The sequence below is a fragment of the Dictyostelium purpureum genome (genome assembly GCF_000190715.1).
Source record: "Dictyostelium purpureum unplaced genomic scaffold DICPUscaffold_18, whole genome shotgun sequence".
Classification (NCBI taxonomy): domain Eukaryota; phylum Evosea; class Eumycetozoa; order Dictyosteliales; family Dictyosteliaceae; genus Dictyostelium; species Dictyostelium purpureum.
Genome location: NW_003519355.1, coordinates 125,564 through 151,376, shown reverse-complemented (window position 1 = coordinate 151,376; position 25,813 = coordinate 125,564). Strand labels below are relative to the sequence as shown.

The 25,813-nt window shown below is 23.9% G+C and overlaps 9 protein-coding genes across 9 annotated transcripts; 8 read left to right on the top strand and 1 right to left on the bottom strand.

Annotated features, from left to right (window-relative positions):
- Positions 1–1,274: 1,274 nt before the first annotated feature.
- Positions 1,275–6,855, top strand: DICPUDRAFT_96578 (uncharacterized protein; the record flags this gene model as incomplete). Its single annotated transcript, XM_003284056.1, has 1 exon — positions 1,275–6,855. One exon carries the CDS (start codon positions 1,275–1,277, stop codon positions 6,597–6,599), a length of 5,325 nt encoding a protein of 1,774 aa, XP_003284104.1. The 3' UTR covers positions 6,600–6,855.
- Positions 6,856–6,925: 70 nt separating this feature from the next.
- Positions 6,926–8,888, top strand: DICPUDRAFT_96577 (uncharacterized protein). The gene has a single exon (XM_003284055.1). The coding sequence runs from the start codon at positions 7,058–7,060 to the stop codon at positions 8,753–8,755; it is 1,698 nt and encodes a 565-aa protein (XP_003284103.1). The 5' UTR covers positions 6,926–7,057; the 3' UTR covers positions 8,756–8,888.
- Positions 8,889–9,024: 136 nt separating this feature from the next.
- On the top strand, positions 9,025–10,727 carry DICPUDRAFT_147853 (uncharacterized protein; the record flags this gene model as incomplete). The annotated part of the gene is made up of 4 exons (XM_003284054.1): positions 9,025–9,256; positions 9,334–10,065; positions 10,137–10,373; positions 10,447–10,727. The coding sequence occupies 4 exons, from the start codon at positions 9,025–9,027 to the stop codon at positions 10,725–10,727; spliced, it is 1,482 nt and encodes a 493-aa protein (XP_003284102.1).
- Positions 10,728–10,921: 194 nt separating this feature from the next.
- On the top strand, positions 10,922–13,000 carry DICPUDRAFT_147852 (uncharacterized protein; the record flags this gene model as incomplete). The annotated part of the gene is made up of 2 exons (XM_003284053.1): positions 10,922–11,438; positions 11,514–13,000. 2 exons carry the CDS (start codon positions 10,922–10,924, stop codon positions 12,998–13,000), a joined length of 2,004 nt encoding a protein of 667 aa, XP_003284101.1.
- Positions 13,001–13,307: 307 nt separating this feature from the next.
- Positions 13,308–13,664, top strand: DICPUDRAFT_24036 (uncharacterized protein; the record flags this gene model as incomplete). Its single annotated transcript, XM_003284052.1, has 2 exons — positions 13,308–13,351; positions 13,526–13,664. Coding segments are annotated over 2 exons (183 nt in total), but the record flags the coding sequence as incomplete, so codon positions are not given.
- Positions 13,665–13,925: 261 nt separating this feature from the next.
- On the bottom strand, positions 13,926–15,472 carry DICPUDRAFT_75077 (uncharacterized protein; the record flags this gene model as incomplete). Its single annotated transcript, XM_003284025.1, has 2 exons — positions 13,926–14,936; positions 15,023–15,472. 2 exons carry the CDS (start codon positions 15,470–15,472, stop codon positions 13,926–13,928), a joined length of 1,461 nt encoding a protein of 486 aa, XP_003284073.1.
- Positions 15,473–15,965: 493 nt separating this feature from the next.
- Positions 15,966–17,166, top strand: DICPUDRAFT_26951 (uncharacterized protein; the record flags this gene model as incomplete). Its single annotated transcript, XM_003284051.1, has 3 exons — positions 15,966–15,997; positions 16,070–16,174; positions 16,248–17,166. The coding sequence occupies 3 exons, from the start codon at positions 15,966–15,968 to the stop codon at positions 17,164–17,166; spliced, it is 1,056 nt and encodes a 351-aa protein (XP_003284099.1).
- Positions 17,167–17,695: 529 nt separating this feature from the next.
- DICPUDRAFT_147848 (cystathionine gamma-lyase) lies at positions 17,696–18,992 on the top strand (the record flags this gene model as incomplete). Its single annotated transcript, XM_003284050.1, has 2 exons — positions 17,696–17,848; positions 17,970–18,992. The coding sequence occupies 2 exons, from the start codon at positions 17,696–17,698 to the stop codon at positions 18,990–18,992; spliced, it is 1,176 nt and encodes a 391-aa protein (XP_003284098.1).
- Positions 18,993–20,097: 1,105 nt separating this feature from the next.
- On the top strand, positions 20,098–24,652 carry DICPUDRAFT_75074 (uncharacterized protein; the record flags this gene model as incomplete). The annotated part of the gene is made up of 2 exons (XM_003284049.1): positions 20,098–22,774; positions 22,872–24,652. 2 exons carry the CDS (start codon positions 20,098–20,100, stop codon positions 24,650–24,652), a joined length of 4,458 nt encoding a protein of 1,485 aa, XP_003284097.1.
- Positions 24,653–25,813: the final 1,161 nt, after the last annotated feature.

The window sequence follows — 25,813 nt, the reverse complement described above, 5'->3', positions numbered from 1 at the left end:
AATTTAAAAAAAAAAATTTTTCTTTAAATTATTTCTTTAGGGGTTCCTCCAAAATTAAAAAAAAAAAAAACTTCCTTTTTTCTTAATATTTTGATAATATTTCAAAAAAAAAAGTTCCTTAAGGTTTAGAATTATTTCTTAAAGAATTGGTTTTCTTTATCAATTGGGAAACTAATTTGTTTTTCCGAGCCATCTACGACCCCTGGGGGTGCCCTCATATGATTTTAATGGGACATGAATTCTATTTTATTGCTATTATCAAGTCTATTATTAAAATAACTTTTAAAATATCTTTTGCCAAAGGTGAAACAATGTCTTAAAATTCTTGGAGTATCTGCAGTTTTTTTTCAATAATTTTTTTTATAATTATTCATTGTAACCTATTTAATTATTTCTAATCACTAAACTACAACTGTACATACCATTGATTCATATTATCTATATGAAAATTCCTTATTAATTATTAACAGTTTTATTAAATTATTAAGAAAAATAAAATATTTTTAAATTATCAAAAACAATAGGATCTATTTTGTGATATAAATTTAATATGCAAAAAAAATTAAAAAAAAACCCCAAAATAACCAATTTATCCAAAAATCATCAAAAAATAATATGGAAAAAAAAAAAGTTTTTTTCAGTTTTTTTTTTTTTTTAGTTTTTTTTTTTTTTTTTTTTTTTTTATTTTGGAGGAATTCATAATGGGCAAAAAAAATCTGTTGGAAAAAAAAAAAAATTTAATTTTTTTTTATAAAAAAAAAGTTCTAATCGCTAGCGGAACTTCTAAAAAAGTTGCATTTTAAATTTAAAAACTCAAAAAAAAGGGTTTATTTTTCATTTTTTTTTTTATTAATTTTTTTTTTTTTCATTTTTTTTTCATAAAATTTTAAACACAAATATTTTTTTTCAAATTATAATTATCTCTAAATAAAATTAAAAAAGTAAAACCCAAAAATAAATATTTATTTTCACATTATTTATAACATTCAGGATTATTAATAATTTTTTTTTCTTAATATCAGATGCAAACAAATATATATGATGAAAATCAAAAAAATCTTTTCGGGTATATAAAAAAAAATTTAGGTGACCCAAAATTTCATAAAATTAAAACTAAACTAGAAATTTTAAATAATTATGATAATAATAATAATAATATTAACAATTATATTATTAATAACAATCACAATGTTTTTCGAAATATTAATAAAACAAAACTAAATAATAGTATTAAAAATATAATAAAATTTATTAAACCGCCACAACAACTAATAATGGCCAGTCCTTTCATCCAATCAGAGTTTTTACATTCACCCAATAAAAACCATGAATTATTTATTCCAATAAAAAAAAATTTAGAATCAATTGAAAAAATAGTATTTGATATTGATAGAAATAATATTCCAATATTTAGGGATTTATTAATAATTTTTTTTAAATACCGACAATCACATTTATCATTCATAGAACAAGTAACAAATATTGCCAAAGAATCTTTAACATCAACTGGAAAACCTGCATCACATAGAATTTTAAAATCTCCACCGTTATTTATTAGTGAAGATTTGGAATATTATAAAGTTAAATCATTAGAACAAGCTTATAAAATTGTATCGTATGACCCAATAGAAGCTAGATATAAAAAGGGAAATAAATCAGGAACTAGCTATGTAAGTTTATTGGATCAAGTTTGTTACAAAATTGATAATGGATCTCATTTATTAAAACCAGCAAAAGAATATGCAATATATCAATTCAATAAACTATTATTCCCAACATTACTTCTCGTTTCTCCAACTCAATTATTTGCACTAGATAATTTTGAAACTTTTTCAGTTGACTCATTACCACTGGATATTAGGAAAATATTAGGGGAAGAAAAAACAAATTATGACGAATATTCGATTTCAAAACTTTTAGAAAAAGCTCCACATATTTATAAAATCATAGAAAATGGTTTGCAAAACCAAACAGTTTTTATTCAAGCATCATTAATTATTAATGGAGAAACACTTGAGAAATATTTAAATCGAGCAGATACAAACTATAATCAAATTAATTTGAAAAGTTACAGTTCACATATTATATCAAGTTTATTATCTATTCAAACAGATTACAAACCAGATAATCTTATATTAGAAGAAAATACAAATAATATTATTGGTATTGATAATGACGAGTCATTGGAATCAAATGAAATAGAAATATTTCCAAATAACAACAAAGATGGTTTTACTAGGGTCGGGAATATATTGTTTACACTCAAAGAATTAATGATACAGCGAATCGATGAAGAAGTCAAAAATCAATTTATTCAACACACACCATCACTCTTTATTTTAAAATGGTTAAAACTAATTGAAAACAAACAATCAAATTATGATTCTATTATTTCAAAATTGCTAGACCCTTATGAAACTCATGACCAAAATCAAAAAAAAAACAATTTTAGAAATGAATTAAATTTACCTTTAATGTTTAATAGCGGCTGGATAACTTTAATGTTTCAAAGATTTAAAACAATTAGACAACATTTAATATCAAATCCAAACACTACACACCAGGAACTATTTGATTTAATACATCCACTTTTAAGTATTTACTACACACTATTATCAAATAAATACTCAAATCCATTAGATATAATTGGTTCAATAAAAAATGAAGAAGAAAATGAAAACACAAAAATACCATTTAGTAGATTATTAGAACAAATAGAAGATCCATCTATATCTCAAAATATCTCAGAATTAATTCAAAAACAAGCAACTATTAATCAAGAGAGAATATCCATTTCAGATTCAATAAAAGAACTTGTATCTCAAACCGATTATAATGACTTAATAGAATGTAAATCTTTAAATGGTGTAAATGAATGTGTTCCATTTTGTAAATTTATTGTTGAATGGTTAGAAATCGTATATTCAACATATAATGGAAAAGATGATAAAGTTCCATTCCACGATTCTTGGTATCAAAATAAAGATCATTTATTTAAAAGATTATTAAATTATGAAACATCTATCAAATGTATAGAACTAGTTGTGAAATCATTGGACATCAAAATTAATAACGAAAACTATCTTACAACTATAGTTGAAAGCGGAATACTAAAGAATCCAAACAGTTGGTATTTGATCGAATTTTTAATCAATTATTTTAGTTTAGATATTGAAAGAATCGAAAATGGATATTCATTATTAGATTTATCATCATTAAATTACAATTTCAATGTATTCATAAATTTAATTAAAATTGGTGCTGGAAAAAACTCAAATGGAATAGCTATTGGTGAATTTTATCAGACATTCTCTTATCAACAGAAATTAGAGTTAAAACCCTTCTTAAAAAACTTATTTTTAATTAATCCAAAAATTACATGGAATATTTCATTAAATCAACTATTCCCTTTAGAAAATTTAATCCCAACCAATAATAACATATCAATAAAATATTTAGAAACAGATGGAACATTAAGAAGAGTAATATCAGAAAAGTATTGTAATCAAATATTTAATCAAGATGGTACACCAAAGAAAACAAATGAAAAAGGTGAAAGGGCAGTCACATTAATTGAAGATGAGTTTGGTAATGGTATCTATTTAAAATTCAAGCCACAATTCCCAGGTATTGAATATGCAGTACAAATATTATCAGAACAACTATTTGGTGAGAATTTAACAACACATTGTGAAATAGGATCAATCAATTCAACTCCAGTATTGTTATCTCAACAAGTAACAGGTGAAGTTTTAATAGATATACTAAATCAAAATACAAATACAATAAATCAAATTGAATCTTCAAATATCTCAAAGCAAATAATATTATCAATAATTATCAATAATGCCGATGGTAATTTGGGAAACTATATAGTTGTACAAAACTACAACAACTTAAACAATAGAACCATATATAAAATGTTTTCAATTGATAACGATCAATCATTTATGCCATCAAAAGCTACTGGATTATTAAATTTCTTAAGTTATTCCAAACCGCTACAAGCAGACTCTGTATTATTTTTATTTGATCAAATGAATCATGTTGTGCATCAAGATATTATCGATTGTTTCAAAGATTTAGATATTTACAATGTTTTAGAAACTTGGTTAGAAAACTTGTTAACTTATCATAACAAGATGTTAAAACTATTTTCATCAAAAAAAGAAGAATTAAAACAAAAAAAAGAAACTATTATTGGAGTATCTTTTAACAATGGAATGATCATACATTTATATTCAAAGCTGAAACGTTTACAACAACTTTTAAAAGATAATTCAGAAGAAAAATCCACCCACCTAGATTTATTAAGCAATTTAGAACCATTAATTGCAAATAGATACAAACCTTATTTAAATTTAAATATATCAATAAAAGAAAGATATAACGAATATTTCAACTATATAAATCCAACAATTCAACAATTAACATGTACAACACACTCAGCAGCACAATTATTGCAATCAAAAAGTATTCCAAATTCAAATGATATTTTTTCAAAACTATGGGAAGAAGAATATAGTCCAGTTAAAGCATTGCGTGAATTGCATAGTCACAAAAAAAAAGTAAAGCATTTATTAGATCTCATTTTAAAACTGGAGAAAAAAGAATCATATAGTATATCAAACTATGACACAGAATGTTTATTAGAAACAGATTTCAGCACTATTACAGATCAACAATATACTACACTTTCTAAATATTTAAAATTAAAAGAGATATCATTTCTCAGTTTTAGAAATAGTCAAATAAATTTTAATCCACTCAAACAATTTTTTCCACTCAGACAATATAATCCACTCAACCAATATAATTTACACTCAATTATCATTCTCGATTTATCTGGATGCACCAATTTATATAATTTAGGAAACCAAGGTTACTTTTCAACATTAGAATTTAACATATTAAACAAACTAAAACTTGATAGGTGCCCACAACTTTCAACTATATATGTTTCAGCTCCAAATTTAGTTTTTTTAAGTGCTACTGAATGTAAAAAGCTAGACAATATTAATATCAAAACACCATCTATTAAATATTTAAATGTAAATGGTTCGAAATTAACAAACTTTGACATTTTTGATTTAAGTCAACTAGATAAATCAAATAATGCATTTAACAATTTAGAGTACCTTAACATATCAGAAACTGAATTCTCAACCATCACAATCAAACTAACTAAATTAAAATGTTTGGAAATCTCTTTAATGAAGAAATTAACAACTGCATATTTAGAAATACCATCTATAGAATCTATTAATTTCAAAGGATGTGAATCATTAAAAATAATATCAACAATGCAAAATAACTACGATATCAACTTTAATTTAGATAGACTTTTAAATCATCCAGAAACTATTGAGTACATTAAAAAAAGAAAAATTTCACTCAATTTAACTGCTTCCAAACAGGTCTATAATATAGAAGAATTAGAATGTCGTACCTGTATGTTTATAAGTGAAATAGATGAATACTTTTTAATACCAATAGACTCATATTCCAATTATCATTACATAATTAATAAAGAATTTTTGATAACAGAAGAAGTAATAAAAAAGATAGATCATTTACAAATTAGTGGCAACCTCAATTTGGAATATTATATGAATAAACCCTTTATAAAGCCACCCTATTCAATTAGTTTATTTTATACAAATAATCTTTTAAATGGATATTTAAATTCCTGCTCTTTATATTTAGGCCAAGGGTTTAATGATTTTTGTAACCTTACAGAAGTAAAATCAAGCACCTTAATTATAGGTAATATAGGTAAACCATTGAAAGAAACAAAACCATATATTTTACTCTTTTTAAGATTCAATAATTACAATCATCCATTAAACCCATCGATTATTCCTGATTATTTATTCTTGGTTCAAATGTATACCAAGACCAATGATTCTAATTCACCAATAGATCAAACAACAATTAACTACAACAAATTTAGAAATACTTTAGATATAAAACAACTTCTTATTTTTAAATCAAAACATTGGAATTACTTTTATATAAAAACAAGACTTATAGGAAAACATGGAAAAATAGAAACTAATATCCCAAAATTTTTAAAATCAACTAAGAACGCTTTTAAAGAAATGTTAAACATCCAATCAACATTAAAAGAAGATTTAAAAATTTTAGAATACTGGGATAAAATTAATACAACAAATGAAACTATTCCAAGAGATATAGAATATCTATATTTAGGTGAAATTGAAGGATCATTACCAACCATTCCAAATTCAGTGACATCTATAGAGCTTTGTAATGAATTTAATCTCAAACTATCACGTAAAGATATTCCTGATTCGGTAACCTCTATTTATATAGGCGATATTAAAGAACCACTACATAGATTACCAAACAGTATTACCGAATTTAGTGTATTCCGAGGATACAAACACTCATTAAAGAACATTATACCAGATTCAGTAAAATATTTATATCTCGAAAAACTCGAACATCTATCTCAAATAGTATATTCATTACCATCAAACTTAAAGATCATAGCGTGTGGCTGTGAATTGTTAAATGACCTTAATATTTTAAATGATAAAAACATTATAGAAATTTTAGATAGATATAGGATATGAATAAAACCAATTAAAACTCAATTAATCAAATTTCATTTTTTTTTTTTTTATTTTAATTGATCAATTAGAAAAAACAATTGCAAAGAATCTATAAAATATCTAAAAAAATAAATTGTATAATTTTTTTATTAAGATACTTTGATAGGTTATTTATATAATATCACAAAATGAAAAATCTATGTACTTTTATGATTATTTCTTTTTTAAAAAAAATAAAAAATAAAAAATAAAAAATTAAAAAAAAGCAAAATTTTTTAAAAAAAAAAAGTTTAAAAAAAAATAAATTTTTATTTTTTAAAATAATTATTTATTATAACACAAATCCCAATAATACACATAATATAGTTTATTTTCTTAATTATTTAATAATTAAATAATTAAAATATAAATTATTTTTAAAATTATATAAATATTTAGAATAATACCAATATTTTTCATAATTTTAAAAAAAATAAAAAATGATATATAAAATAATATTTATAATATTATCGATAGTATTAATAAATAGTAATATAATAATATGTAATTGTGAAAATAAAATAGAAACCATAATAAGTAATAGCTGTGTTAGTTATATAGATATCAATAGTAATTTTAATCAAACAGAAGAATGTGGAAGCAGTTTAGAAACACCATGTACTAATATTACAAGCGCATTAAAAACATGCAATTTAGTTAGCTTTGATGAAATCACATTAAATTTTCAACCAGGTCAATATAATTTTAGTAATATCGATGTTTTTGGTGAAACCATTACACCAGGCAAATCAATAAATATTATAAATCTTCAGTATAACACAAGTACATTAAATGACACAACACTGACTACAGTAATATTCGATTTAAGCAATTCTTTAAATTCATTTATAAATATTTCAAGTCAACAAGCAAACTCTTCAAACTCTGTATATATATACGGTATAACATTCCAAAATGGTTATCAAAATGCTCAACAACTTGGTACTGGTGGTTCAGTTTTAGTTAGTTATGGTGCAGGTGCCTCAAATTTTACATTCGAAAATTGCATTTTCCAAAACAATACAGTAAATCCAAATGGGTCTAGTGGAGTATCAAGTGGCGGCTCGATAGCATTACAAAACTATGATGGTAATGAAACAAATTTACCAATGTCATTGAATATTACAGGCTGCACATATCAAAACACAGTGTCTTTTCAAACTCAAGGTGGTTTTATTTTTATCGCAGATGAACTCTTTGTAAATTTGGTTATTGATGGAACAACCTTTACCAACTTTAGTGGAGATTCAGGTGTAGTTTTCTATACAACCAGTGTTGGTCTATATAATGCTGGTTGCACTTTCCAATTTTCAAACTCATTCATCACACAAGGTAGTTTCAGCAACTCTATATTCCATTTCGATATTCCAAGTACCATACAAAATGTAACAGCCTTTGACAATACTGCAGGTAATATATTTTCCATCAGCGCCAACGGTGTAAATAATATTTCGTTCGAAAACTGCAGTTTCTTAAACAACACAAATACCACAGCTATACTTTTAAAGAACTGCCCACAAAATGTAGAGATCAACGATTGCATATTCGAAAATAACAACTATACAAACAGTTTAGATAGAAACGGAGCAATAACCATAGTGACATCGGTAGCATCCATTATCGACAGTGTATTCAAGAACAACAACTCACCTTATGGCTCATCAATTTTCATTAATGAAGTTTATTTGGGCAATTCAATTAATATTTTAAACTCATTATTTGAATCAAATAATGCAACCTATGGTGGAGGATTATATACCAACGAAGGTGTAGTCAATTTACAAGGTAATAATACATTCATTAATAATATGGGTGTTGCAGGTTCCGCAATTTATTGTCAATCTTCAACCATCAGTTTCCAAGGTGATGCTGCATTCGAAAACAATGTTGACACTTCAATTCAAAGTCAGTTTGGAATTGGATGTGGATCTGGTTTGGCCTGTACCCTAGAAGGAAATCCTCAATACCAAGATACCTGCAGTAGCTATCAACCAAACAAAGCCAAAATTTTAACACCAGTCCAAGTAACATTTATTGTAATTGGTACTATTTTAGGTGCATTTTTAATTTGTGCTGTAATTATTATAATAGTTAGAAAGGTATCGGTCTACAACCGTTATCGTCCAGTTGGTTACTAGAAAACAATTAAATCTCCAACAATAATATAATTTTAAATATCTAAATTTTAATTTTATTAATTATTAATTTTAATTTTAAAATATCAATCATAATCAAATAAAGTTTGTGAGTGCATATGCATCATCAAAATACACCCTTTTTTTTAATTTTTTTTTTTTTTTTAATTTTCTTTTTTTTTTTTAATTTTTTTTTAAATTTATTTTTAAAATTTTTTTTTTTTTTTTTTAAATTAATTAATTTAAATATAATAAATGATCATATAAATCGAATGAAAACCCAAAAACAACAACAACAACAAAACCAACCACATAAAAATAAAAATAATAAAAAAGATGGTACATCACCACCATCCTCAACAAATGAAAATTATAAATTAAAATCATTTTTATTAATAATATTAACATCGATAATAATAAGATTGGTATTATTTTATCAAGGTTTTGATCATTTGTTTTCGAATAGAAATGAAATTGCCACACCATTAACAAGTTTTAAAAGATGTAAGTGATAAATAATCTTTCATAAAAAAAAATATTTTTAAATGATATTAATACTTAATATTATTATTAATATTCAGTGATTGAGGGTATTCATTTAAGAGAGTTGGGACTATCACCATATGCAGGATCAGTATATCATCAACCACCATTAGTTTTATTATTATTTTTACCAATTTTAAAGATGAATGAATTTATTCAATTTAATATAACAAGTTCACAATTATTTTTTGTATTGGTTGATTGTTTAATTGCAGTTTCATTAAGAGAAATCACTAAATCAGTTTCAAAGGTATTACCAAATGAAATGAAACCATTATCTAAAGATTCAATATTACCAAATTTAACAGCAGCTTTATACTTGTTCAATCCATTCACTTTATTTACATGTGTTGGTATGAGCACTATTATTTTAACAAATTTAGCAATAGTATTATCACTCTACTTTTCATTAAAGGGCAAATTATTCCTCAGTGTTTTCTCAGTATCAATGTCTGCTTATCTAGGAATTTATCCAATCATTTTAATTTTCCCAGTTGCTTTCATATTAAAACAACACTATTTCCCAGATGTCAATAGTAAACCAGTAGCCGATAATCAACTCTCTTATGAACAATCTCAAAATATTTCAAATCTCTTAAAAAAAAGTGAAAAGCCAATGGTCCTTTTATTCTACTTTAGAATTTCAATTCTTTTCTTCTTTTCAATTAGTTCATTATTTTATTTATCTTATACATTTTTAAACTCTTGGGAATTTTTAGAAAAGTCTTATAAATTTACATTTTTAGTTGAAGATTTAACCCCAAATATTGGTATTTATTATTCATTATTATTATAGGTAACCCACCCATAAAATCTTACTAATTGTTATTTTTATTTTTAGGTTTGTTTTGGTATTATTTTATTGAAGTTTTCGATCATTTTAGAAATTTGTTTTTATTTATTTTCCAATACCATGTATTCATCTATACAATTCCATTAGCCATTAGATTAAAGCATCACCCATTATTCTATTTTTGGACATTATGTGCAATCATTGCAACATTTAAATCATACCCAGCATTAGGTGATACTGCTCTCCATATTTCATTATTACCATTACTCTATGAACCATTAAAAGGTAACTATTATTATTAAAATTATATCAACATAAATTCTTGGCTTGCTAATATCAAATTTTAATTTTTATATAGGTGTAAAATATAGTTTCATAGTTATTGTAGTTGCAATTTTTGTAACCGTTTTAGCCCCAATCCTTTGGCAAATGTGGATCATTCAAGGTACTGGTAATGCCAATTTCTACTATACTATCAATTTAGTATTTACAATTTCTCAAGTTTTATTAATTATCGATGCATTATCAGTTTTATTGAAATTAGATTATGTCAATAAAATGAATGAAAAACAATTAAGAGAACAATCATTAGGACAACAATCAAATGATACTGTAGAAGATAATAAAAAAACAAATTAAATAAAAATATTAATTTAAATTAAATATATTAAAATTAAAATTAATGAATATTATTCGTTCTATATCTTAATTATTCATTTATTTTTTAATTTTTTTTTTTTTTAATTTTTTTTTTTGTTTTTTTTTTTAAAAATTTTACATTCTGTTTTTTTAAATTTAATTTCATTCTCAAAAATAAGAAATAAAAAAAAAAGATGAAATCATCAAGTAATTCATCACCACCATTAAGAAATTCAGTGAATTCAGAGTTAATAATAGATGATTTTGATACTGGTACATTTGATTGTACTAGTTGGATTAAATTAAAAACACTTCAATTCTTTTCAGTAATAGATTCATTTAAAATTTCAACATCAACAAATGATCATACAGTTTTAGTAATAGATAAACAGCTAAGTGGTCCATTCAGCTTATTGTTTTCACTTGGCCAATTAAATGAAAAAGGAGTTCACAAAGTTATTTACTTTGATGATTTACTTGTATCACAACATCCACAACAACCACAACAAATTAATCCATCTCTATCACCAGCAACATCACTAATATTCTTTTGCAAAACAAGATTAGAGATTGTACAGAAAATGGCACAATTTATTAAACAAAGACAAAAGTTACCACAGCAACAACAATCACAAAAATATTTTTTAGTTTCAGTCCCAAATTTAGATGCCTCATCAAATTATTTATTAGAATCTGAAGGTTTATTAGATTGTAAGCCATTACTTTAATATATACCATATTCCTATTTACCTATTTTAAAATTTATATTAACTTTATTATTTTTAGTTTTAAAAATTGAATCATATGATTTAGGTTTTATACCATATGAAAATGACTTTTTTTCATTGGAAATGACAGATTTTTATTCAAAATGTTTTGTAGAGAATGATAATTATCAGTTAATGAATATTTCAAAGAGTTTAATAAAGTTTCAGCAATTATATGGACCATTTAGGACTATAGTTGGTAAAGGAAATAAATCCAAGCAACTATTTGAAAATTTATCAAACTATCAATCATTAATACCACTACCACCAACTGGTGAAATATCAAAATTAAAGACATTGATCATTCTTGATAGAACCATCGATTTAGTTCCATTGCTATGTACCCAACAAACCTATCAAGGTATTATAGACGAAGTTTTAACTATATCAAATAGCCTTAATGTACAATATGATAAAGAAGAGGAAGTCGAAGAAATCGTTATAAATGAACAGACTAGACAACAAGAGAGAAGAATCACAACCAAAAAGACAAAAGTTAAATTTAATTTACAAAATGATCCATTCTTTCAACAGATTAAAGATATATCATTCGCCTCCATACCTACCTTATTACATAGCAGCTCTTTAAACTTTTCAAAAGATTACCAAGATTTAAAAAAAGAAAACTCTGCAACAGCATCCTTACCAGATATCAAAAGACTTTTGTCGAGAATCCCTGATCTTTCAAAAAGACAACGATCATTAGAGACACATACAAATATAACCGAAGAATTAATGAGACTGGTAAATAGCGATGACTTTTCAAATAAAATCGATATTGAATCTCAAATATTGCAATACACTCTCCTAGGCTTCAACTCCCAACAACAACAACAAGTTTTAGATACTATAGAAAATTTAATCATTAGAAAGAAACCAATGTTGCAAATATTACGTCTGTTATCAATCTATTGTTTAACAATGGGTATCAATCAAAAGACCTATGCCAATTTAATCAAAGATATCATTCATGTATATGGTATAGAATCAACCACAACAATTATGCGTATGGAAAAAGCAGGATTAATAGGTATTAAAGATAATTTAAAATTAAAACTTTCAAATCAAATTTTAAAAAATTTTAAATTATTAAAAGACGATGGCACCAGCAACAACAGCAACAACAGTGATGAATATGATATTTATTCAGGTTATATACCATTAATCACCAAAGTAGTCGAAGAAATTCAAAAAAATTTAAATACCACCAACAGCAAAAACAATTTAAATTTCTCACAATTAGAATCAAAACTGCAATCGATCAACCAACCATTTTTTGTTAAAGAATTTAACAACGATAACCTATCATCCTCAAACTCTTCCACCAGCTCCTCTTCCAACTACAATCACAATAGCTTTACAATGATTTTATTTTTAGGTGGGGTATCATATGCCGAAATCAGTTCCCTTAGAACCTTAAAGAAAAAATATGGAAGAGGAAATTTCGATTTTATTTTTTCAACAACAAATATTGTAAATGGAAATAATTTTTTAAATAATTTATAAAAAAAAGAATAAATAGTTTTTTTTTTTTTTTTTTATTTTATCACAACATATCTCTTTTGATTTCTTTTTTTTATTTTTTCAAAAAAAAAAACATTTATATGAAATCAAAAGTAATCAAAATTATTATTTGAAACTGCCAAAAAATATTTATTTTTTTTTTTTTTTTTTTTAATTTTTTTTTTATTTTTAATTTTATTTTTTTATTTTTTAAATTAATTTTTTTTTTTTTATTTTATTATTCATACTTTAATTTTTTATATTATAACTTTTTTTTTTTATTGTTACAAAATATATATACTAAAAAAACATGGGTAATGGTGTATCAAACCTTTTAAATAAATACGATTTAAGGTAATTACAATAAATTAAAAAATAAATAAATTAAAAATAAATAAAAAAAACAAAAACAAACAAAATATCACATAGTTTTTTTTCATAAAATTTTTTTGTTTAAATTTAATAAAGATATAACCTCATTTCTTTAAATAAAACTAATTCTTATTTTTTATAATACTATTTATCTAGATATGGTGAATTGGATAAAGGAAGAGATGACAAATTTGTAAAATCATTTATTATTGCATCAATTGTAGTCTGTTTAATTTTAGGTGGTGTAATTTCAGTAGTAATAACGGCAATTCATAAAAATCTTTTAGACGAAATACCATGGCCACATAACAGTGGCAGTGGTAGCGGATCTACAGCCCCTCCTGCTTAAATGACAAATAATGATTAATAAAAATATAATATAAACCAAAAACATCAACCACTCAAATAATAACAACAACAACAACTTTTTTTTTCTTTTGTATATTATTCAGAAAAAAAAGAAAACAAAAAACTAAGTAAAAATAAATAAATAAATTTTGTAAATATAAAAATAAAAATTTAAAATATGTACATTGTTACAATTTGTCTATTTAATTTATTTTTTCTTTTTATGCGGATCGTCTAATTTACCAAATTGATCGGAATCTTCATCATAATTTAGATCTTGAGGTTTAAGACCAAACTGGTTAATAATATACAGTTTTGAAGACATATCGGTTTGTTTTTGTTGTTTATCAACAATCTCTTTTTCAAAGTAATCAAATTGAAATTCTTCTTGATTATATTTATCGCGATGGTCTGTGTCTCCCTCTCCCCAGCTATACGAACTTTTGAAGCCTTGCAATGGTCTTTCATTGAAACTATTATTTACATTTGCACTTGGTTCTTGCTTTCCCACAAACTCTACAACTTTTTCTTGAAGCAAAACAATTGAATCTTGGCATGCCTTTTTCCATTTATAAATTAAACCTTCAACTCTTTTTTCTTCTTCTAAATTTGGGACAGTTTTCTTTTGTTCAGAGATTGGTGATGCAGATTTCGATTTGAATTTCTCTAATAATTCTTTCTTTTCCTGTATTGATTTTAATAATCTTTTTTTTTCATCTGATATTAATACCAACTCTCTATCTATTGTTAATTCATATTTTGAACTTTTAATGCTATTTGATTTACCTGTTGTAGTTTTTAATTTTTTATTTGAATCTTCATTATCGTCCTCGTTACATATATCTTGATTTAAATTAAATGGTATTGATGAAGAGTCGGTGGGTGTAGCTGTTGATTTCCTTTTTTTTGTTGATGATCCCAAGTGATTAACTTTTGGTTTGGTTGGTGACAATGTTGCTACAATTGATGCAACTGTATTCTTTGGTGCTAATTTATTATATTTTGATTCTTTTTTTTCTTTTTCGCCATTATCTTTATTTTTCTGCTGTTGTTGCTTTTCTTTTTCCAATTGCTTTTCTTCAAATCTTTTAATTTCAATTTCTAACCCAACATATTGAATTAATTTAAACCATGGTATTGATGAATAAATAGAACTACCATTAATATTAATTTCCTTTAACATATTTCCATTTATTAAACTTAAAATAATTTCTTTTATCTAATATAAAATTTAAAATTAATATAAATATATAATGTAAATATTTAGGTTTGTTTTTTGTATTTATATAATTATCAAAGTATTACCTTTTCTAAAGTTATATCTCTAGCATCTTTGTACATACTAAATATATCATATTGATTAAAGGGATTGTTTGACCAATTTAAATAACAATAATCTATAACTAATTGATATTTTTCTCTTTCTATTTCGTCTTTAATATCTTTTAAAAAATCTATAATGTATTTTGGAATTGTTGAAAATAGTTCACAATTTATAGACTTTACATTTGTTACATTTAATCCCTGTGGTATTGATGCTGGAGTATTTGAAACTGGTATATTTTTTGATAATGTTGATGTTGTAGTTGAAGGTGCTATTATTTTAGTTGGTGTTTGAAAAGTTGAACTTGATTTTTTAACTGGTGTATTTTTTATACCACTTTCATCACTATTATTATTATTACTTTTATTATTATTGTTATTATTATTAGATTTAACTGGAGAAACAAATTTTTTGCTGCTTGTTTTTTTCATTGTAATAAATATATAAATATTAAATAAATAATTAAAATAAAAAAAAATTTATAATTTCATTTCTTTTTTTTTTTTTTTAAAATTTTTTATAAAAAAAAATTTTAAGTGCTTGGAAAATAATTATTTTAAAGAAAAAAAAAAAAACTATATAAGAAAAATATTTTATTATAAAGGATTTTGTTTTAAAATGGATGATTATTTGTTTTAAAGAGATAAAAAAATATTACTTCATATTATTTTTTTATCTTAAAAATTCACATAATCTCTTTTTTTAAAATTAAAATTTTTTTTTATTTTTTAAATTTATTTTTTTTAAATTTTTTAAAAAAATAATTTTTTTTTTTTTCTTTAAAATTTTAAACTCTTTATATTTATATATTTTTTTATTTGTATATACTGTTAATTTAACATATTAAAAACTCTTGTATTATATTTATTTATTTAGTTATATTATTATTTAATAGGAATAATATAATATTTACAAAAACAAAACATGTCAAAAACAGATTTAAATTCACTTTCTCTGTAAATATCATTTATAAATATTATTCTTATTCTTTTATTTAATGTATACTAACCCACTTATTTAATAAATAGTAAAAAGAAACAAATTAATGTATTAAAAGAAAGATTTAGTCATACAATAGAAGTTGATAAAGATTCTACATTTAAAATACCATTTTTAGGAATTCATTTATTAATGTAAAATTACAATTATTTATATGTTAGAAAAAAACACTATAATTAATATTAATATTAACTAAAATTTATTTAGATCATTACCTGTAGATTTCCCAAATTCACCACCAGCATATTTTTTAGAAATTCTTCAAACACATCAACCAATTTCATTACCATCCAGTTTTAAATGGACCCCAATGAATAGTTTAGCGTCAGTTACAATACAAATTATGGAACCTTATGTTAAAGATAGTAAAGGTTTAGAAAATTTAATAGAGCAAGTTAGAAGACAACAAATTTTGCAACAAAATATACAACAACAACAACCACCACCAACACTACAAACACAACCACAAAGAAGTAATAGTGTATCATCACCATCATCACAATATTCACCACCACCACCATATAAAGATCAACCATCATCAGGAGTAATATCACCACCAACACCAAACACACCACAGAGAAGCAATAGCGTCTCAACCACTAACTCGGTACAACCAAACAACAGTATTAAAATACCATCAATACCAATCGAATTTTTAGAATTAAAGAGCAAATCAATCCAAGAATTAGAAGAACTCATCAACAATGAGGATTCAATGAATGCATTTACATATTCTTTTGATGATGTCAGCGAACTGTCTGATCAAAAATCCAAATTACTTTCAGAGAATGAAAGACTAACCAAAATCAGCGACCCTTTACCAAACGAAATCAAACAATTAAAAGACGAAATCGAAACTAAAAAAATATTTTTTGAAGAATTAAACAAACAAAACTTATTTTTACAAAACAAAAAAAAGGAAATCTCTGACAGATACTCTCAAAATACTCTTTTGGATAAACTCAATGACTCTATTGGTGAATTGGAATTAGAATCTGATGAAATAGTACACTCTTTTCTTAATGACTCAACTTTAGAACTAAAAGAATTTAAAAAACAATTTAAAGAAAAAAGATCATTATATCATTCAAAATGTGCAAATAGAGAAAATTTAATGGGACATTAATTTAATGAAAAAAAAATAAAAAAAAATGTAATTAATTTATATTAAATAAAAAAAAAATAAAAATAATTAGTTTTATATACTAAAAGATAATATCTTAAAAAAAACAAGAAATAATTGATTAATTTTTTTTTATTATAATGAGCACTCATTATCATAATATAAAATTAAAAAAAAAAACAAAAAAAAAAAAAATAAAAAATTAAAAAAGGTGTATTTTATTTATGTGTCATTAATAAAAAATAATTATTAGTTTATTCCCAAAATATTTAATATAATAATCTTAATCTTGTAGAAATTTAGTTCTTTAATTCTTTTTTTGTATTTTAGAATAATTTTTAAATTGTAGAATAAGTTTTCGCTGGGATTTTTTTTATCCCACTTTAATTTTTATTTTATTTTTATTTTTTATTTTTTAATTTTTTTTAATTTTTTTAATTTTTTTTTAATTTTTTTTATAAAATTTTTTTTTTTTTTTGTTTTTAAAAAATTTAATTTTCATTTCACTATTTTAATAACATTACAGAATAAAATGACTAAAAATACTACTGAAATTGGCAAATATAAGATTGGAACCAACGTTATCCACGCTGGTCAAGCCGCCGATAAAAATACTGGTGCTGTTATTGTCCCAATTTCATTATCCACCACTTTCTTACAACCATCCCCAGGTGTTTTAGCTTCAGTAAGTTCACAATAAATATCATGAATTTTTTTTAAAATTAAATATGCACTCTAGAGTGAAAAAATAACAGCAGCAAATACATTAATATTAATATTAATATTAATATTTAATTTATTTATAGGAATACGATTATTCAAGATCAGGTAATCCAACTAGAAAAGCATTTGAAGAATGTATTGCTGCTTGTGAAAACGCTAAATATGGTTTAGCATTTGCTAGTGGTTTAGCTACTTTAACTACCATTACCCATATGTTAAAAGCCGGTGATGAAGTCATTTCAATCGATGATGTTTATGGTGGTACACGTAGATATTTCACCCGTGTTGCTTCAAACTTTGACTTAAAATTCAAATTTGTCGATTTAGCTACCTTAGATCAATTAAAAGAAGCTTTCACCGATAAAACCAAATTAGTTTGGGTTGAAACTCCAACCAATCCACTCTTAAAGGTCGCTGATATCAAAGCTGTTGCTGATTATGTTCACAGCCGTGGTGCCGTTTTAGTTGTCGATAACACCTTCATGTCCCCATACTTCCAAAACCCATTAGATTTAGGTGCTGATATCGTTATGCACTCTGTTACCAAATATATCAATGGTCACAGTGATTGTGTTATGGGTGTTTTAGCTACCAACAACGACGAACTTTACGACAAATTAAAATTCCTTCAAAACAGTTGTGGTGGTGTTCCATCAGCTTTTGATTGTTTCCTTGCTCTTCGTGGTCTCAAGACTCTTCACATTCGTATGGAACAACATCAAAAGAATGCTTTTGCTCTCTGTGAATTCCTCGAAAAACATCCAAAAGTTGAAAGAGTTATCTATCCAGGTTTACCATCACATCCACAACATGAATTATGCAAACGTCAAATGAAAGGTTATGGTGGTATGGTTGTTTTCTTTGTTAAAGGCGGTATTGATCAATCAAGAGCTTTCTTAGAAAATATTAAAATCTTTGCTTTAGCCGAATCATTAGGTGGTGTTGAATCTTTAATCGAATTACCATCAGTTATGACCCACGCTTCAGTTCCAGAAGAAGAAAGAGCCAAATTAGGTATCACTGATACTTTAATTCGTTTATCTGTTGGTATTGAAGATATTAATGATTTAATTAAAGATGTTTCACAAGCTTTAGAAAAATGTTAAATAACCAATAACACTCAATAACACCCCACACTCTACAACAAATTTCAAAAAGTACTATAACCACCAAACAAACTACAGTATTATACCAACATCAAAATGTAAACAGAATATCCTCAATTTTTAAATATATTTTATATTTTTAATTAATATATAAATATATTAAAAACTTTTCAAAAAAATAAACACAAAGTAATAATATAAAATTACATTTTTTAAAATATACTTTATCTTGTGTGTGTGGCAATTTTATTTACTTCAATTTTTAATTTTTATTAAAATTTAATCTTTTACCAATATAATTTTATTTATTTCATTTTTTATTTTACGCTAAAGTTTAATAATTATTACTAATAATCTTACTTTTTTAAATTTATTTCTTTTTTTTTTTTTTTTTTTGCTTTGTTTTCAAGGTTTTTTTTATTATATTATTTATTTTTAACATATATTTACAAATGACAATTAAAAGTAGGTTTAAGATTAACAAATTTAATTTTTTTGGGACTATAGGGTTTTTATTTATTTTTTATTTTTTTTATAGAAAATTTAGAAAATTTAAATTACAATTTATTAAATACAATAAAAAATGAAAATAAAATAAGTAATAGTTGTTATATAAACTTTACAAAAAATGAAATTACAGAAGATAGGAATGGGAAATCAAATTCATATGATGATTTAGTGTTGGTGGGGTATCCCAAATCCTCTGGGTGTAATATTTTATAAGAATTAATAAATAAAAAAAATAAAAAAAATAAAAGGTTTATTAATAAATATAAAAAATACAAATAATAAATCTATTTTTTATTATTTATTTGACCAATAATTATTATTAATATGTTTTTAAACAAAGTGGTTATAAATGTTGATTTTTCTAACTTTGCATTAATTTTGGTTAGTTTTTTTTTCCTTAATAATTTAATATAAATATTAGATTTGTATTTATTGATTTTTTAAAAATCTAAAGTGTTTAGTTAAGAAATATTTTTTTTGATTTTTTTTTTTAAAAAAATTCTATTTTTTCGAGTTTTTTTTATTTAATATAAATTTTTTTTTTAAACATTGTCATTATGTTTTTTTTTATATTAATTATATTTAATTATTTAATATGATAATTAATAGGGTTTTATTAATTGTTTTAATATGTATATATTTAATAGAAGTTATAAATTCAAAAGATAATAATGGTTATAATAATATTTATATAGATTCACAAAATAAAAATGGGAATGGTACAATTGAAAATCCATATCAAGATTTATGTTTTGTTTTTGATTTAATCAGTCCTACCACTATTCACATTGCATATGGAGATTACACAGCATCGCAATGTTTTTTTAAAATATCAAATAAAAATATTACAATAAAACCATATAATAGTAATAACAATAATGGTTTTAATAAAGTTTATATAAATTATATTTATTTCACAATTGAAGATTCCATAGTTACAATAGATAATATAAATTTAAATTTTAATAATGATCAACAACTCAATTCAAGCCAATCTACTGTATATCTTAATAATTTAGAAATAAAATCAAAAAATGATTATAGACAACTTAATTCAGAATATCCATCAATAATATATAACTATCAAAGCACATTGGTAATTAATAATGCAACAATAATGGCTCTAGATAATTCAGCGATTCAGCTATTAAATTCACAAGATTCATCCATTTTATTTAATAATATAATAATCTCTGGTTTTAAAAATAGTCAACCTATAGTATCAATAGAAACAAATAGTGATAAAAATATAAATAGTTTTACCAGTCTTACATTCAGATATTGTGAACTTTCCACATTTTTCAACTTTGTAAACTATTACAATAAATCAGAATTAATAATCGATACAGTTTATTTAATACAAAATAATAATTTTAATTTTTTAAATATAATAAGTAATAATAAATATAATTATATCACAATTTCAAATATAAATACACCCAATCCAATAATTAACACAAAGTGTAGTTTAAATAGATTTTTAAAAATATCCAACACTACCTATAATCCACCACCCACAATACCTTATAATGAAATCACCGTAAATAATTCAACATTTAATTGTATGGGATCAAGTTTTTTTAAAGATTCGAAAATTCAATACAAGCAAGTCTCTATTACCACTGCCTTTGCAAATAGTGATTTCATGTCAATTATAGACTCAACTATAGAGCTTATTGGGTGCAAGTTTGTAACCAACAATTATGATACTTCAAATTACCTATTTTCAGCATTTTCCAATTATAATATCTCTTTTGATCAATGTATATTCGAAGGTTCATCAACATCTTTTATTAAATCTAAAAAAGGTAATGATTATCTTAGTTCCGGAGAGATCTCTATTCAAAATTCAAAATTCAATGATATAAATTCAAACTTTTACCCATTTTTAGATATTCAAGATTGTATATTCACCATTTCCAATAGTGATTTCCAAACGTTTAACAGTTCCCAAGCTCCGTTTTTAACTATTTCAAACTCAGAAGTTTACCTCACTCAAGCATCCTTCAAAGATTTTTTAATTGGTAATTATTTTTTGTATTCATATTCATCATACATCACAATTAATCAGTTTGAAATGATTGGTTGTATCTTTGGCATTAGAAAGTTTTCTGAGTTAGAAACAGTAGTTTTTAATTTACACTATGGGCATTTATCACTACAAAACTCTAAATTTATAAATAACCATGGCTCAGATGAGCAATACCATTTATTTTCCTTAAGTATTATAATGTATGCACACATCGAAAATATAGAGTTTGTTGGTAATATTTTTACACCATTCTTTAGAGCCAGACAAGTGCTTATTTTTAGAATAATAAATGTAAATCAGTTTCAAGATAACAGTGGTGCTTTTATTGATTTTATTGGTAATGAATTTTCAATTTCCAAATTCACACTTTCAAAATCCAGTGCCGATTTCACTTCTTTATTTTATATAATTGCACAGAGAAGTGTTTGGATTGAACAAATAGAAATAATGGATTGTATTTTACTCCCCAAATTAATCTATATTAGTGGTCCCCTAGGAGTTCAGGTGCATTTAGCAAATTTTACATTTACAAATAATATTGTTAATTCGAATTTAATTGCCAAAAAAGGAATTTTTTCCTCCTCCAATACAAACTCCACAAATGCATTTTTGGCAGGAGATAATTTATCACTTTATTTTTTGGGTATCAATGTTATTAATAACAAATTTTCATCAACAGGTTTATTTTATTTAAAAAACTCAAATTTTACTTTTGAAAATAGTTTGTTCAATGATAATGTATTTCAAAATAACATGGATGATTCGATAATGGATACTTTATTTACCCGTTGTGACTATGATTCAATGTTGGGACAAGGGTCCACCAGTTTTTTCAATTTAATCATCAAAAACAATTCTTTTTCAAATCAGATTCAAGATTCAAATAGTTTAATATCATTAAATAATGTTAATAGTATTGATATTAGTGTTTGTAATTGGTCAAACAATTATTTTCCAAGTAGCAACGGTGGGGTAATGCGCATTAATGAAACTAAATATCTTAATATTATGATGTCAACTTTTTCGGATAACTTTGCAAACTATGGTGGCGTTTTCTCTTTTACTTTTTCAAATTATATCTTAAGTAACATTTTAAATAATTCATTTATCGGAAACTATGCAACTAAAAATGGGGGTGCATTTTATTTAGAGGATTTTCCATTAGGTGAGCCAATTTTAAAAAAAAATATATTTATAAATAACACATGTTTATATAGTTATCAAAGCGATGTTGGTAGTGGTAAGTTTTTTTATTTTGAATATTTTATAAAATATATTTTTTATTTTTAAAAAATAAAAATTTATTAATAAATTTTTATTTTTTAATCTCTATGTAGGTGTTTCAATTATATCACCCAATAGTTTTAGTTTTAATAGCGTCAGTTTATCAAATGTTCAGTTTTCACTTTGGGATAAATCCAATAATGTGGCAGTTTTGATAAATGGTATATACACGGTAATAATTCTTAAACCAGATGAAACTATTGATACAGTACCTTGTACGATTATCAATGGAGAAGTTTCTTTTTTCTATATATTCAGAGGCTATCAAATCACCTATCAAGTTTCTTTAAAAGATTTCCCACGTTTGAATACAGTTTATGTAAAGTCTACAGGTTGTTTAGAGTATCAAATGAACACAGCATACACAGGTAGTGATTTAAACTGTAGCTATTGTCCATTTGGTTCAGTTGTTATACAATCATTCACAGATGCAGATAACCAATGTCAAGATTGTAATCCAAATGAAATAGTGTGTATTGGGCCAAATGTTTATACTTTAGATAACTATTATTTAGTAAAATCTCCAGAAAATAAAGTTTATTCTTGTGCTTTGGATATGTGCTTTAAAAATAATACTTGTCAACCAAATGGTCTTTATACTGGTGACATGTGCTATTACTGTTCGGATAATTCTATTGCAAGAAATGGTATCCAATGCTGCTCCACTTTTTTGCCAATACTTTTGCTCCCACTAGTATTCATCTTTATCTTTTTTGCGTTGTTCTTGTCACTATTAAAATATTCATCTAGCTCCATTATAAAATCAGTTATAGTTTTCATTCAAACCAACTCAGTTGTATTCTATTCATTTGGTGGAATTTATTTTTTACCATTGTTTAGATTGTCTATTGATTATTTGGATGGATATTGCTATTTTAAGAATCTCAACTATATAATTAAATTATTAATTTCAAATACAATAATAATTATTCTATTTATAGTTAGTGCAAGTAGTTCATCAGTTTACTTTATAAAACTTTATTATAAAATATACTCTTCACGTCCCTCTTCTCCCACCTCCTCGCATCCATCAACAAAAGCTAGATCATATAAAAAAATAAAACATTATTTTAAAATAATAGCCAAGAAAAGTAAAGGTGCCGATCAAATTAAATCAAAATGGACTTTATTTCAAATATTTACAATTCCTATCCTATTCAATTCGATATCAGTTTTTATTTACAAAAAAATATCCAGCGACTATAAATTGGCATTAGACCTTTCAATCAAAGTAGACTTTAATAGTACATCCAAGGCCTTTAAATTAGCTCTGTTTACCTCTGTAGTTATGTTATTATTTGTTTTTATTGTAATAATAGTTTTCTCAATAAAACTTATTCAATTAAAATTTATAAATAATAAAGAAAGAACCAAAAAAGAAAAGAGAATAAATAGTAGTAGCAAGGTCAAAAACATATGGTTAAAATTAAAATTAAATATTTACATAATAATATCAAATCATAAAAATCAATACTTATGGTGGGATTTAATAACATTTTTAAAATCTTTAATTTTAATATTATTATCACTATTAATGCTATTCAAGACTAAGTATTATATGAATATAGTTTTATGGATCCAAATCGTTTATTCTATAGGTTTCTTTTTAATAAATCCAGTAAAAACTCAATCATCAGCACAAGAGGAGTTTAAAATTATTAATTTTATCAACTTATATCAAATTTTCATTTTCATTATTGCAGAATCACAATTATTTAAAAACATTTATCCATACAACTACAAGGGTATCATTATAACGGTTTTAACTTTTACATTAATTTTAATTTTATCTTTTTATAAATTTTTTTTTAATAAACATAGAATTTCAATTTAATTTATTAAATAAATATTATCTTTTTTTATTTTTTAAAAAACAATAGTGGTAATAAAAAATTAAATATAAAATATTAAATATTTTTTTTAATAAAATAAAATTTATAATGAATAACTTTTATTTAAAACTTTTAACAGTGATAGATCTTCGATAGATTTATAATTGTTTATGACATTTGTTGTCGCTCCAATAGCTAAAATAAATTTTAAAAAGATGTAATTAATATATTGAAATAATACTCTATAATATAATAATTAATGTTTACCATTTATGGAGAAGGAAAAAGTTGAAAACACAGTTAACTTGGTTGAGTCCTGCACACATATTGACTTCTTTTAAGTCTCCTTGTTGAGCATTGCCTCCTATTTCGAGATTGGCATTTGAGTTTGATAATAAACCAAATAATACAATTATAATACTTAATAATTTAAAAATTTTATGCATTGTTATAAAAAAATATTGGAACGGAGTGGGAAAAAAATATAAAAATAATTAATTAATTTTTTTAGGAATTAGTTAAGGTGGCAATTATTTTATAAATAAAAAAATAAAAGAAAATAAAAAAAAAAAAAAAAAGATATTTTTAAAGAAAAAAAAAAGATATTTTAATATTTTTTTTTTTATTTTATTATTTTTTTATTATTATTTAATAATTATTATTATCAAGATTTCATCTAAATCAAAAAATATTATAAAAGGTTTTTTTTTATTTTTTTTATTAGGTCATTTATGCGAAGCTTTTAGTTTTATTAAATGAAATATATTTGAATTTGAACTGTTTAAAAAATTGATATTATCAAATGGAACCTTGATGGTATTTAATTTTGAATGTTTATCACCATTTATTATTTTTGGGTTGCTGTATCCAATATTTAATTTTTCTAGGTGAGGAAAGTAATCTAAATCCAGTGTTCCTTTTGCAGAGTCACCTAAATCAATAATTTCTATTATATTTTCTTGAGGTAAAAATTCAAATTGGAAATTATTGTGATTGTAATCGCCCAATGAAAAGTATTTGAGGTTTTTAAAGCTCTTTAATAGTGGAATGAGATCTGATGCATATGTTGGCATTTTTAATACTTGTAATGATTCTGGGTTTTTTTCAAATTGTTTATAATAATTAAAGCAATCGATTATTAGGTTGGGTCTATTTAGTTGTAT

Coding starts and splice junctions, on each gene's coding strand:
- DICPUDRAFT_96577 (XM_003284055.1), top strand. CDS start 7,058: ATGATATATAAAATAATATTTATAATATTATCGATAGTATTAATAAAT.